Below are 14,694 nucleotides of genomic sequence, written 5' to 3' on the forward strand. Positions count from 1 at the left end.
TTGGGGTCAATTTTTGATTTTTTGGGATTTTTTGGGGTGAATTCTTCATTTTTTGGGGAATTTTGGGGGGTTTGTTTTGATTTTTGGGATTTTTTGGGGGAATTTTTGATCTTTTGGGGATTTTTGGGGAAGTTTTGGGGTCAATTTTTGAATTTTTTCAGATTTTTTGAGGAATTTTTGGGGTCAATTTTTGATTTTTTGGGATTTTGGAGGAGATTTCTGGGGAGAATTTTTGATTTTGGGGATTTTTGGGGGGAATTTTTGGGATTTATTTTTGATTTTTTGGGGACTTTTGGAGAATTTTTGGGGTTAATTTTTGATTTTTGGGGGATTTTTGGGGGGATTTTTGGGGTCAATTTTTGATTCTTTGGTATTTTTTTTTTGAGAGATTTTTGGGGTTTTTTTAATTTTTTGGGACTTTTTGGGGAGATTTTTTGGGTTTTTTTTATTTTGGGGGGATTTTGGGGGAAATTTTTTGGGATTTATTTTTGATTTTTGGGGCTTTTTTGGGGGGGTTTTCTTTTTGGATTTTGTTTTATTTTGGGGGGATTTTTTCCAGGTTTCATTGGGTTTTTTATGGGATTTTTCCAGCTTTTATTGGGTTTTCTGTGGGATATTTTATGGGATTTTTCCAGCTTTTATCGGGCAGTTTTTATGGGATTTTTCCAGCTTTTATTGGGTTCTCTGTGGGATATTTTTATGGGATTTTTTCCAGCTTTTATCGGGTTGTTTTTATGGGATTTTTTCTAGGGTTTCTTGGGCTGTTTTTATGGGATTTTTTCCAGGTTTTCCCAGGGCTGTTTTTATGGGATTTTTCCAGCTTTTATTGGGTTTTCTTGGGCTGTTTTTATGGGATTTTTCCAGGATTCTTGGGCTGTTTTTATGGGATTTTTCCATCTTTTATTGGGTTCTCTGTGGGATATTTTTATGGGATTTTGTCCAGGTTTTATTGGGTTTTCTGGGTATCCCTGGGGTTGTTTTTATGGGATTTTTTCCAGGTTTATCGGGCTGTTTTTATGGGATTTTCCCAGCTTTTATTGCGTTCTCTGTGGGACATTTTTATGGGATTTTTCCAGCTTTTCTTGGGCAGTTTTTATGGGATTTTTCTAGCTTTTATTGCGTTCTCTGTGGGGTTTTTTATGGGATTTTTCCATCTTTTATTGGGTTCTCGGTGGGATATTTTTATGGGATTTTTCCAGGTTTCTTGGGCTGTTTTTATGGGATTTTGTCCAGCTTTTATTGGGATTTCTGGGCATTCCCGGGGTTGTTTTTATGGGATTTTTCCAGCTTTTATTGGGTTCTCTGTGGGATATTTTATGGGATTTTTCCAGGTTTCTCGGGCTGTTTTTATGGGATTTTTCCAGCTTTTATTGGCTTCTCTGTGGGATATTTTTATGGGATTTTTCCAGCTTTTCTCGGGCTGTTTTACGGGATTTTTTCCCATCTTTTATTGGGTTCTCTGTGGGACATTTTATGGGATTTTTCCAGCTTTTATCGGGCTGTTTTTACGGGATTTTTCCAGCTTTTATTGGCTTCTCCGTGGGACATTTACGGGATTTTTCCACCTTTTCTCGCGCTGTTTTTACGGGATTTTCTCCCATCTTTTATTGGCTTTCCTGGCCATCCCCGGGCTCGTTTCCCCGGGATCTTTCCCAGCTCTCCTGGGGCTGTTCCTGGGGGTTCTGTGCAGGATTTGTGGGGTTCTCGGGGTTCCGGGGTCACTTGAGGCAGCGCTCGAAGTAGGTGGCTCCCACGTAGCCGCCCCGCAGCGAGCGCTGCACGTTCTGCTCGAACAGGCGCCGGTTGCTCTGCAGCACCTCGGCCGCCTCCTTGTTCAGGGGGTCCTCGGGGTTCGGCTCCTTTCGGGGGGGACGTTCGGGGTCAGGGGGACCCCAAAATGTGGGGGGAGGCACCCCCAAAAACTCCCCGAAACCCTCAAACCCCACAAATCCCCAAAACCCCCAAAATCCCTTCCCACGCCCCAGAAAGTCCCACCAGCCCTTGGTTGGGGTTCGGCTCCTTTTGGGGGAACATTTGGGGTTGGAGGGACCCCAAAATGTGGGGGGAGGCACCCCAAAAACTCCCCGAAACCCTCAAACCCCACAATTCCCTAAAGCCCCGCAGAATTCCCCCAAAACCACCCCAAATCCCATCAGCCCTTGGTTGGGGTTCGGCTCCTTTTGGGGGGGAACATTCGGGGTTAAAGGGACCCCAAAATATGGGGGAGACATTCCAAAACCCCCCGAAACCCTCAAACCCCACAATTCCCCAAAACCCCCAAAATCCCCCTAAAACCACCCCAAATCCCACCAGACCTTGGTTGGGGTTTGGGTCCCATTTTGGGGATCCCCCTGTTCAGGGGCTCTTTGGGGTTCGGCTCCTTTTGGGGGGACGTTCGGGGTCAGGGGGACCCCAAAATGTGGGGGGAGGCACCCCCAAAAACTCCCCGAAACCCTCAAATCCCACAATTCCCTAAAACCCCACTAAAACACCCCAAAATCCCTTCACATCCCCAAATCCCAGAATTCCCCTAAAACCACCCCAAATCCCACCAGCCCTTATTTGGGGTTCGGCTCCTTTTGGGGGAACATTTGGGGTTGGAGGGACCCCAAAATGTGGGGGTAGGCACCCCAAAAACCCCCCAAAACCCTCAAACCCCACAATTCCCTAAAACCCCGCAGAATTCCCCTAAAACCACCCCAAATCCCACCAGCCCGTGGTTGGGGTTTGGGTCCCATTTTGGGGGATCCCCCTGTTCAGGGCCTCTTTGGGGTTCGGCTCCTTTTGGGGGAACATTCGGGGTCAGGGGGACCCCAAAATGTGGGGGGAGAGACCCCAAAAGCCCCCGAAACCCTCAAATCCCAAAATTCCCTGAAACCCCCAAAATCCCTTCCCACACCCCAGAAAATCCCATCAGCCCTTATTTGGGGTTCGGCTCCTTTTGGGGAACATTTGGGGTCAGGGGGACCCCAAAATATGGGGGGAGACACCCCAAAAACCCCCAAACCCCAGAATTCCCCCACAAACTCCCCAAAATCCCTTCCCACACCCCAGAAGATCCCACCAGCCCTTGGTTGGGGTTCGGCTCCTTTTGGGGAACATTCGGGGTTGGAGGGACCCCAAAATGTGGGGGAAGACACCCCAAAAACCCCCAAACCCCAGAATTCCCTAAAACCCCCCAGAATTCACCGAAATCCCCCAAAATCCCTTCACACCTCAAATCCCAGAATTCCCCTAAAACTCCCTAAATCCCCTCAAAATCCCCCAAAACCCCAAATCCCAGAATCCCCCTAAAACCCCCAGAATTCCCCTAAAACCACCCCAAATCCCACCAGCCCTTGGTTGGGGTTTGGGTCCCATTTTGGGGGATCCCTCTGTTCAGGGGCTCTTTGGGGTTCGGCTCCTTTTGGGGGAACATTTGGGGTCAGGGAGACCCCAAAATACGGGGGGAGACACCCCAAAACCCCCCAAAACCCCCCAAAACCCTCAAACCCCACAATCCCCTAAAACCCCACTAAAACACCCCAAAATCCCTTCACAGCCCCAAATCCCAGAATCCCCCTAAAACTCCCTAAATCCCCTCAAAATCCCCCAAAACCCCAAATCCCAGAATCCCCCTAGAACACCCCAAAATTCCCCTAAAAACCCCCAAAACCCCTTCACATCCCCCAAATCCCAGAATGCCCCTAAAACCCCCCAGAATTCCCCTAAAACCACCCCAAATCCCACCAGCCCTTGGTTGGGGTTCGGCTCCTTTTGGGGGAACATTTGGGGTCAGGAGGACCCCAAAATACGGGGGGAGACACCCCAAAACCCCCCCAAACCCCAGAATTCCCTAAAACCCCCAGAATTCCCCTAAAACCCCCCCAAATCCCACCAGCCCTTGGTTGGGGTTTGGGTCCCGTTTTGGGGGATCCCCCTGTTCAGGGGCTCTTTGGGGTTTGACTCCTTTTGGGGGAACATTCGGGGTCAGGGGGACCCCAAAATCTGGGGGGAGACACCCCAAAACCCCCCAAAACCCCCAAATCCCAAAATTCCCCAAAAACCCCCAAAATCCCTTCCCACACCCCAGAAAATCCCACCAGCCCTTGGTTGGGGTTCGGCTCCTTTGGGGGAAATTTTGGGGTCAGGGGGACCCCAAAACCCCCAAAACCCCCCCCAGGACCCCAAAACCCTCCCAGGACCCCCCAAACGCCCCCCCAGCTGCCCCCCATGTCCCCAGGTGTGGCCCCAGGTGCCCCCCATGTCCCCCCAGGTGTCCCCCGAGGTGTCCCCATGTCCCCTGGTGTGTCCCCCATGTCCCCCAAGGTGTCCCCCCAGGTGTCCCCATGTCCCCCAGGTGTGTCCCCGCATCCCCAGGTGTGTCCCCACGTGCCCCCCCCCAGGTCCCCAAGGTGTCCCCAGGTGCCCCCCCCCACGTACCCAGATGTGTCCATGTCCCCAAGGTCCCCCAGGTACTCCCAGGTGTGTCCCCACATCCCCCCAGGTGTGTCCCCATGTCCCAAGGTGTCCCCTCCATGTCCCCAGGTGTGTCCCCAGGTGTCCCGCAAGGTGTCCCCCCAGGTGTGTCCCCAGGTGTGTCCCCAAGCTCCCCCAGCTGTGTCCCCAGGTGTGTCCCCAGGTGTCCCTCCAGGTGTGTCCCCTGGTGTGTCCCCCGATGTCCCCCCAGGTGTCCCCATGTCCCCCCAGGTGTGTCCCCATGTCCATCCCCAGGTGTCCCCATGTCCCCCCAGGTGTCCCCATGTCCCCAGGTGTCCCCCTGCCCCCCAGGTGTGTCCCCAATGTCCCCCCAGGTGTCCCCATGTCCATCCCCAGGTGTGTCCCCATGTCCCCCCAGGTGTCCCCCTGTCCCCGGTGTCCCCCTGTCCCAGGTGTCCCCATGTCCATCCCCAGGTGTCCCCCCAGGTGTGTCCCCTGTCCCTGGTGTCCCAGGTGTCCCCGTGTCCCCCAGGTGTCCCCATGTCCCCGGTGTCCCCCAGGTGTTCCCCTGTCCCCGGTGTCCCCTGTCCCCAGGTGTCCCCTGTCCCCGGTGTCCCAGGTGTCCCCTGTCCCCAGGTGTCCCCTGTCCCCAGGTGTTCCCCTGTCCCCCAGGTGTCCCCTGTCCCCGGTGTCCCCAGGTGTTCCCCTGTCCCCAGGTGTGTCCCCCTGTCCCCAGTCCCTGGTGTCCCCTGTCCCCGGTGTCCCCAGGTGTCCCCCTGTCCCCGGTGTCCCCTGTCCCCCCAGGTGTGTCTCACCAGGAACAGGTACTGCAGGCCGTAGATGATGGAGTTGATGGTCAGCACCGGCTTCCAGTCCTCCCTGCGGGCACAGCGGCCAGCGGTCACTGCGGCCACTGCGGCCACCATGGCCAGCGGTCACTGCGGCCACCACGGCTGCCATGGCCACCAGGGCCAGCGGTCACTGCGGCCACCGCGGCCACCACGGCCAGCGGCCACTGCGGCCACCACAGCCAGCGGTCACTGCGGCCACCGCGGCCAACACGGCCAGCAGCCACTGCGGCCACCGCGGCCACCATGGCCACCACGGCCAGCGGTCACTGCGGCCACCGCGGCCACCGCGGCCACCACGGCCACCATGGCCACCACAGCCAGCGGTCACTGCGGCCACCGCGGCCACCATGGCCACCGCGGCCAGCGGTCACTGCGGCCAGCGGTCACTGCGGCCACTGCGGCCACCACGGCCAGCAGTCACTGCGGCCACCGCGGCCACCACGGCCACCACGGCCAGCGGTCACTGCGGCCACTGCGGCCACCACGGCCAGCGGTCACTGCAGCCACTGCGGCCACCGCGGCCAGCGGTCACTGCGGCCACCACGGCCACCATGGCCACCACGGCCAGCGGTCACTGCGGCCACCGCGGCCACCGCGGCCACCACGGCCACCAAGGCCAGCGGTCACTGCGGCCACCGCGGCCACCATGGCCAGAGGGCACTGCGGCCACCATGGCCACCACGGCCAGCGGTCACTGCGGCCACTGTGGCCACCACGGCGAGAGGGCACTGTGGCCACCATGGCCAGAGGGCACTGCGGCTTCTGCGGCCAGTGGTCAGTGGTCACCATGGCCACAGCCAGTGGACGCTGTGGTCAGGGGTCAGTGTGGTCAGTGTGGTCAGTGTGGTCAGTGTGGTCAGTGTGGTCAGTGGTCAGTGTGGTCAGTGTGGTCAGTGTGGTCAGTGGTCAGTGTGGTCAGTGTGGTCAGTGTGGTCAGTGGTCAGTGGTCAGTGTGGTCAGTGGTCAGTGTGGTCAGTGTGGTCAGTGTGGTCAGTGTGGTCAGTGTGGTCAGTGGTCAGTGGTCAGTGTGGTCAGTGGTCAGTGTGGTCAGTGGTCAGTGTGGTCAGTGTGGTCAGTGGTCAGTGTGGTCAGTGTGGTCAGTGTGGTCAGTGTGGTCAGTGTGGTCAGTGGTCAGTGGTCAGTGTGGTCAGTGTGGTCAGTGGTCAGTGTGGTCAGTGTGGTCAGTGTGGTCAGTGTGGTCAGTGGTCAGTGTGGTCAGTGTGGTCAGTGGTCAGTGTGGTCAGTGTGGTCAGTGTGGTCAGTGTGGTCAGTGGTCAGTGGTCAGTGTGGTCAGTGGTCAGTGTGGTCAGTGTGGTCAGTGTGGTCAGTGGTCAGTGTGGTCAGTGGTCAGTGTGGTCAGTGTGGTCAGTGGTCAGTGTGGTCAGTGGTCAGTGTGGTCAGTGGTCAGTGGTCAGTGTGGTCAGTGTGGTCAGTGTGGTCAGTGGTCAGTGTGGTCAGTGGTCAGTGTGGTCAGTGTGGTCAGTGGTCAGTGTGGTCAGTGTGGGTCAGTGTGGTCAGTGTGGTCAGTGGTCAGTGTGGTCAGTGGTCAGTGGTCAGTGTGGTCAGTGTGGTCAGTGTGGTCAGTGTGGTCAGTGTGGTCAGTGGTCAGTGGTCACTCGTCAGTGTGGTCAGTGGTCAGTGTGGTCAGTGGTCAGTGGTCAGTGTGGTCAGTGTGGTCAGTGTGGTCAGTGGTCAGTGGTCAGTGTGGTCAGTGTGGTCACTGGTCAGTGGTCAGTGTGGTCAGTGTGGTCAGTGGTCAGTGTGGTCAGTGTGGTCACTGGTCAGTGGTCAGTGTGGTCAGTGTGGTCAGTGGTCAGTGGTCAGTGTGGTCAGTGTGGTCACTGGTCAGTGTGGTCAGTGTGGTCAGTGTGGTCACTGGTCAGTGTGGTCAGTGTGGTCACTGGTCAGTGGTCAGTGTGGTCAGTGGTCAGTGTGGTCAATGTGGTCACTGGTCAGTGTGGTCAGTGGTCAGTGTGGTCAGTGGTCAGTGCTCAGTGTGGTCAGTGTGGTCAGTGTGGTCAGTGGTCAGTGGTCAGTGTGGTCAGTGGTCAGTGCTCAGTGTGGTCAGTGTGGTCAGTGTGGTCAGTGGTCAGTGGTCAGTGTGGTCAGTGGTCAGTGTGGTCAGTGCTCAGTGTGGTCAGTGTGGTCAGTGTGGTCAGTGTGGTCAGTGTGGTCAGTGGTCACTGGTCAGTGGTCAGTGTGGTCACCACAACCACCAGCAGGTGGCCACAGCCCCCCCAGAGCCGGTAGCCCCCCGGTTGTTTGGTAGCCCCCCAGGTGTGTCACTAGCCCCCCAGGCACGTCGGTAGCCCCCCCAGGTGTTTGGTAGCCCCCCGGTTGTTTGGTAGCCCCCCAGTTGCTCTGGTAGCCCCCCGGTTGCTCTGGTAGCCCCCCGGTTGTTTGGTAGCCCCCCAGGTGTGTCACTAGCCCCCCAGGCGCGTCGGTAGCCCCCCAGGTGTCTGGTAGCCCCCCGGTTGCGTTGGTAGCCCCCCGGTTGTTTGGTAGCCCCCCGGTTGCTCCGGTAGCCCCCCGGCCGCGTTGGTAGCCCCCCGGTTGCTCCGGTAGCCCCCCGGTTGCGTTGGTAGCCCCCCGGTTGTTTGGTAGCCCCCCGGTTGCGTTGGTAGCCCCCCGGTTGCGTTGGTAGCCCCCCGGTTGCGCTGGTAGCCCACCTGAGGATGTTGAGGCAGACGTTGCCCTCCAGGTCGATGTTGGGGTGGTACACCATGGTCTCGCACTTCACCTTGGGCGGGTCGTGCGGGTAGCCCTGGCCCACCTGGGGGGCCACCGCGTCACCCCCGGGGCCACCGCGTCACCCCAGGGGCCACCGAGTCACCCCCGGGGCCACCGCGTCACCCCAGGGGCCACCGCGTCACCCCCGGGGCCACCGTGTCACCCCCGGGGCCACCGAGTCACCCACGAGGCCACCGCGTCACCCCCGGGGCCACCGCGTCACCCCAGGGGCCACCGCGTCACCCCCAGGGCCACCGAGTCACCCACGAGGCCACTGAGTCACCCACGAGGCCACTGAGTCACCCACGAGGCCACCGAGTCACCCCCGGGGCCACCGCGTCACCCACGGGGCCACCGAGTCACCCACGAGGCCACTGAGTCACCCACGAGGCCACCGAGTCACCCCGGGGCCACCGAGCCACCCCCGGGGCCACCACGTCACCCACGAGGCCACCGAGTCACCCCCGTGGCCACCGAGCCACCCCCGGGGCCACCGAGTCACCCCGGGGCCACCGAGTCACCCCCAGGGCCACCAAGCCACCCCCAGGGCCACCACGTCACCCCTGCGGCCACCGAGTCACCCCTGGGGCCACCGAGTCACCCCGGGGGCCACCGCACCACCCCCGGGGCCACCGAGTCACCCCCGGGGCCACCGCGTCACCCATGGGGCCACCGAGTCACCCCGGGGGCCACCGCGTCACCCCCCGCGGCCACCGAGTCACCCCCAGGGCCACCGCGTCACCCATGGGGCCACCGAGTCACCCCCGGGGCCACCGCGTCACCCATGGGGCCACCGAGTCACCCCTGGGGCCACCCCGGGGGCCACCGAGCCACCCCCACGGCCACCGAGCCACCCCCACGGCCACCGCGTCACCCACGAGGCCACCGAGTCACCCCGGGGGCCACCGAGCCACCCCCACGGCCACCGAGCCACCCCGGGGCCACCGCGTCACCCCCGGGGGCCACCGAGTCACCCCTGGGGCCACCGAGTCACCCCTGGGGTCACCCCCGGGGCCACCGCGTCACCCCCGGGGCCACCGAGTCACCCCCGGGGCCACCGAGTCACCCCCGTGGCCACCGAGTCACCCCCGTGGCCACCGAGTCACCCCAGGGCCACCCCGGACCCACGGGAGCCCCGGCACAGCTCGGTGGCCACGGGTCAGGGTTTGGGGCCACGGGTCAGGGTTTGGGGCCACGGGTCAGGGCTCGGTGGCCACGGGGGCGTTTGGTAGCCACAGGCAGGGTTTGGTGGCCACAGGGGGGGTTGGTGACTGTGGCAGGGGTTTGGTGGCCACAGGGGATATTTGGTAGCCACACAGAAGGGTTGGTGGCCACAGGGGGGGTTGGTGACCACAGGGGATGTCTGGTGGCCACAGGGGGATGTTTGGTGGCCACAGGGGGATGTTGGTGGCCACAGGGGGGGTTGGTGACTGTGGCAGGGGTTTGGTGGCCACAGGGGGGGGTTGGTGGCCACAGGAGGGGGTTGGTGGCCACAGGGGATGTTTGGTGGCCACGGGTCAGCGTTTGGTGGCCACCGGTCAGGGTTTGGTGGCCACAGGGGGGGGTTGGTGGCCACAGGGGGATGTTTGGTGGCCACAGGGGGGGTTGGTGGCCACAGGGGGGGTTGGTGGCCACAGGGGGGGGGTTGGTGGCCACAGGGGGATGTTTGGTGGCCACAGGGGGGGTTGGTGGCCCAGCACTGACCTTAAAGCTGAAGACGAATTTGCCGCCCTTGTAGAAACCCTGGGGACAGAAAAACGTCACTGCGGGGACACGGGGAGGGGACAGGGACAGGGATGGGGACAGGGGACAGGGGACATGGGGACAGGGACACAGGGGACAGGGATGGGGACGGGGATGGGGACAGGGGACATGGGGACAGGGACATGGGATGGGGACAGGGACATGGGGACAGGGAGACAGGGGACTGGGACAGGGGACGGGGACAAGGATGGGGACAGGGACAGGGGGACAGGGAGACAGGGGACAGGGATGGGGACAGGGACAGGGGAACAGGGACAGGGGGACAGGAGGGGACACAGGGGACAGGGATGGGGACAGAGGGACAGGGATGGGGACAAGGATGGGGACAGGGAGACAGGGGACAGGGATGGGGACAGGGACAGAGGGACAGGGACAGGGGAACAGGGACAGGGATGGGGACAGGGGGACAGGAGGGGACAAGGGGACAGGGATGGGGACGGAGATGGGGACAGGGGGACAGGAGGGGACAGGGATGGAGACAGGGACGGGGACAGGGATGGGGACACAGGGGACAGGGACATGGGGACAGGGGGACGGGGGGGGACAGGGGCATCGTCCCCATCTCGCTGGGGCAGACGGAGCAAGGGGCCCCAGGCAGGTGACAGGGAGGTGACACAGCTTCCCCAGGTGGCCCAGGGAGGTGCCAGGCTCCCCGGGTGACACCGGTGACACCCGGGTGCCCCAGGTGACACAGGGAGGTGACACACGTGCCCCCCAGTGCCCCCCAGGTGTCCTGGGTGTCCCCCCAGTGTCCCAGGTGCCCCCCAAGTGTCCCCCACGTGTCCCAGGTGTCCCCCACGTATCCCAGGTGTCCCCCCAGTGCCCCAAGTGTCCCCCAGGTGTCCCCAGGTGTCCCTGGTGTCCCCCAAGTGTCCCAGGAGCCCCCCAAGTGTCCCCAAGGTGTCCCCGAGGTGTCCAAGGTATCCCCAGGTGTCCCCCAGGTGCCCCCTAAGTGTCCCAGATGTCCCAGGTGCCCCCCAGGTGTCTCCCAGATGTCCCGCAGGATCCCAGGTGTCCCCAGTGTCCCCAGTGTCCCTGGTGTCCCCAAGTCCCCCTGGTGTCCCCAGTGTCCCAGTGTCCCCCAGGTGTCCCCCAGAATCCCAGGTGTCCCCAGTGTCCCCAGTGTCCCCCTGGTGTCCCAGGTGTCCCCAATGTCCCGCAGTGTCCCCAGTGTCCCCCAGTGTCCCCAGGTGTCCCAGGTGTATCTCAGGTGTCCCCCAGATGTCCCAGGCGTCCCCGGTGTCCCCAGGTCCCCCAGATGTCCCCAGGTGCCCCCCAAGTGTCCCCCGGGTGTCCCCGGTGTCCCCAGTGTCCCCAGGTGTCCCCCAGGTGTCCCCCAGGTGTCCCCTAGTGTCACTCAGGTGTCCCAGATGTCCCCCAAGTGCCCCCCAGGTGTCCCCATGTCCCCGGTGTCCCCAGTGTCCCCAGGTGTCCCTGGTGTCCCAGGTGCCCCCCAAGTGTTCCCCAGTGTTCCCCAGTGTCCCCCAGGTGTCCCCATGTCCCCAGGTGTCCCCCAAGTGTTCCCCAGTGTTCCCCAGTGTCCCCCAGGTGTCCCCAGGTGTCCCCAGGTGTCCCCACCTCGTCGGGGCAGATGAGCAGGCGGAAGTGCAGCAGATCGTCCTGGTCCGAGAAATCGATCTCACACGTCTTGGGCAGGTTCAGCTCGTTGATGTCTGGGGACACAGGGGACATTGGGGACACTCAGGGGACACTCAGGGGACACTGGGGACACAGGGATCACAGGGACACTGAGGGACACTGAGGGGACAGGGGGGACAGGGGGAACACAGGGACAGTGAGGGGACACAGAGGGGAAATGGATCTCACACGTCTTGGGCAGGTTCAGCTCGCTGATGTCTGGGGACACAGGGGACACTCAGGGGACACTCAGGGGACACTCAGGGGACACAGGGGACACAGGGATCACAGGGACACTGACAGGACACAGGGACACTGAGGGGACACTGAGGGGAAATCGATCTCACACGTCTTGGGCAGGTTCAGCTCGTTGATGTCTGGGGACACAGGGGACATTGGGGACACTGGGGACATTGGGGACACAGGGACACTGGGGACACTCAGGGGACGGGGGGACACAGGGACACTCAGGGGACACAGGGACACAGAGGGGACACTGGGGGGAAATGGATCTCACACGTCTTGGGCAGGTTCAGCTCGTTGATGTCTGGGGACACAGGGGACATTGGGGACACAGGGACACTGACAGGACACAGGGACACTCAGGGGACACTGAGGGGACACTGAGGGGAAATCGATCTCACACGTCTTGGGCAGGTTCAGCTCGTTGATGTCTGGGGACACAGGGGACATTGGGGACACTCGGGACACTGGGGACACTCAGGGGACACTCAGGGGACACTGGGGACACTCAGGGGACTCTGGGGACATTGGGGACACAGGGACACTGGGGACACTCAGGGGACACTGGGGACACTCAGGGGACATTGGGGACACAGGGACACTGGGGACACTCAGGGACACTGAGGGGACACAGAGGGGACACTGGGGGGAAATCGATCTCACACGTCTTGGGCAGGTTCAGCTCGCTGATGTCTGGGGACACAGGGGACATTGGGGACACTGGGGACACTCAGGGGACACTGGGGACACTCAGGGGACATTGGGGACACAGGGACACTGAGGGACACTCAGGGGACAGGGGGGACAGGGGGGACACAGGGACACTCAGGGACACTGAGGGGAAATGGATCTCACACGTCTCGGGCAGGTTCAGCTCATTGATGTCTGGGGACACAGGGACACTCAGGGGACACAGGGGACATTGGGGACACAGGGACACTGGGGACACTCAGGGGACAGGGGGACACAGGGACACAGAGGGGACACTGAGGGGAAATGGATCTCACACGTCTTGGGCAGGTTCAGCTCGCTGATGTCTGGGGACACAGGGGACACAGGGACACTCAGGGGACACTCAGGGGACACTCAGGGGACACTGGGGACACAGGGATCACAGGGACACTGAGAGACACTCAGGGGACAGGGGGGACAGGGGGGACACAGGGACAGTGAGGGGACACTGAGGGGAAATGGATCTCACACGTCTTGGGCAGGTTCAGCTCGCTGATGTCTGGGGACACAGGGACACTCAGGGGACACTCAGGGGATGGGGGGACACAGGGACACTCAGGGAACACTGGGGACACTGAGGACACCCAGGGACACTGACAGGACACAGGGACACTGAGGGGACACTGAGGGGACACAGGGACAGTGGGGGACACTGAGGGGACAGAGGGGACACTGGGGACACTCAGAGGACACTGAGGGGACACTGAGGGGACACTCAGCGACACAGAAGGGACACTGAGGGGACGGGGGGGACACAGAGACAGTGAGGGGACACACGGACAGTGGGGGACGGGGGGACACAGGGACACTCAGGGGACACTGAGGGGACACTGACAGGACACAGGGACACTCAGGGGACACTCAGGGGACACTGACAGGACACAGGGACACTCAGGGGACATTTGGGACAGCGAAGGGACACTGGGACGGAGACACACAGGACAGCTGGGGACACAGGGGACCGCGGGGACATGGGGACACACGGGGACATTGGGGACAGCTGGGGACAAACGGGGACATGGGGACACACAAGGACGCAGGGACAAACGGGGACATGAGGACACACGGGGACACAGAGACAGCTGGGGACACACAGGTGACACACTCAGGTGACACAGAGGTGATAAACACGGACCCAGGTGACACACACAGGTGACACAGGTGACACAGGTGACACGGCCATGACAACCCCACAACCCCAACCCCTGCCGGGCCCATCCCCAGCCCAGGAAGGGCCAACTGGGCCATACTGGGACCAAACTGGGCCATACTGGGACCAAACTGGGCCATACTGGGACAAACTGGGACCAAACTGGGCCATACTGGGACGATACTGGGCTATACTGGGACGATACTGGGGCCAAACTGGGACCAAACTGGGCCATACTGGGACGATACTGGGCTATACTGGGCCATACTGGGGCCAAACTGGGACCAAACTGGGCCATACTGGAACCAAACTGGGACCAAACTGGGACCAAACTGGGACCAAACTGGGCCATACTGGGCCATACTGGGACCAAACTGGGCCATACTGGGCCAAACTGGGACACGCACCAAAGCCTTACTGGGACCAGCATGTGACCCTTACTGGGACCAGCATGTGACCCTTACTGGGACCAGCACCTGCCCCTTACTGGGACCAGTATGTGCCCCCAACTGGTCCCAGTATGTGCCCCCAACTGGTCCCAGTTTGTGCCGTCACTGCTCCCAGTTTGTGCCCTCACTTGTCCCAGTTTGTGCCCCTCACTGGTCCCAGTTTGTGCCCCCTATCAGTCCCAGTTTGTGCCCCTCACTGGTCCCAGTTTGTGCCCTCACTGGTCCCAGTTTGTGCCCCCTATCAGTCCCAGTTTGTGCCCCTCACTGGTCCCAGTTTGTGCCCTCACTGGTCCCAGTTTGTGCCCTCACTGGTCCCAGTTTGTGCCCCCTATCAGTCCCAGTTTGTGCCCCTCACTGGTCCCAGTTTGTGCCCTCACTGGTCCCAGTTTGTGCCCCTCACTGGTCCCAGTTTGTGCCCCTCACTGGTCCCAGTTTGTGCCCTCACTGGTCCCAGTTTGTGCCCTCACTGGTCCCAGTTTGTGCCCCCTATCAGTCCCAGTTTGTGCCCCTCACTGGTCCCAGTTTGTGCTCCTCACTGGTCCCAGTTTGTGCCCTCACTGGTCCCAGTTTGTGCCCCTCACTGGTCCCAGTACAGGCCCCTCACTGGTCCCAGTACGGGCCCCAGTGCGGCGCTGCTGGAACCGGTACCGGCTCCCCCAGGGCCGTTAACGATCGGGAACTGCCGACCCTGCTGGGCCCAGTTTGGGGCCCTTACTGG

General features: G+C 61.0%; 2 protein-coding genes across 2 annotated transcripts in view; both read right to left on the minus strand.

The window, feature by feature from the left end:
* Positions 1 to 1,502: 1,502 nt before the first annotated feature.
* UBE2M (ubiquitin conjugating enzyme E2 M) lies at positions 1,503 to 11,475 on the minus strand. Its single transcript, XM_038126432.1, has 5 exons — positions 11,343 to 11,475; positions 9,705 to 9,743; positions 7,940 to 8,043; positions 5,235 to 5,298; positions 1,503 to 1,859 (listed from the first exon to the last, which is right to left on the minus strand). Exons 1-5 carry the CDS (start codon positions 11,454 to 11,456, stop codon positions 1,719 to 1,721), a joined length of 462 nt encoding a protein of 153 aa, XP_037982360.1. The 5' UTR covers positions 11,457 to 11,475; the 3' UTR covers positions 1,503 to 1,718.
* Positions 11,476 to 11,687: 212 nt separating this feature from the next.
* Positions 11,688 to 14,694, minus strand: part of LOC119696559 (proto-oncogene vav-like) — a 15,201-nt gene continuing 12,194 nt past the window's right edge. Inside the window, exons 9-16 of the mRNA XM_038126303.1 lie at positions 13,733 to 13,848; positions 12,847 to 12,876; positions 12,653 to 12,682; positions 12,501 to 12,530; positions 12,309 to 12,338; positions 12,047 to 12,076; positions 11,920 to 11,949; positions 11,688 to 11,779 (exon numbers count right to left, since the gene is read on the minus strand). Coding sequence (XP_037982231.1) covers positions 11,688 to 11,779; positions 11,920 to 11,949; positions 12,047 to 12,076; positions 12,309 to 12,338; positions 12,501 to 12,530; positions 12,653 to 12,682; positions 12,847 to 12,876; positions 13,733 to 13,848 — 388 coding nt within the window. The remainder of the gene's footprint in view (positions 11,780 to 11,919; positions 11,950 to 12,046; positions 12,077 to 12,308; positions 12,339 to 12,500; positions 12,531 to 12,652; positions 12,683 to 12,846; positions 12,877 to 13,732; positions 13,849 to 14,694) is intronic.

Source organism: Motacilla alba, unplaced genomic scaffold (assembly GCF_015832195.1).
Source record: "Motacilla alba alba isolate MOTALB_02 unplaced genomic scaffold, Motacilla_alba_V1.0_pri HiC_scaffold_34, whole genome shotgun sequence".
Classification (NCBI taxonomy): domain Eukaryota; kingdom Metazoa; phylum Chordata; class Aves; order Passeriformes; family Motacillidae; genus Motacilla; species Motacilla alba.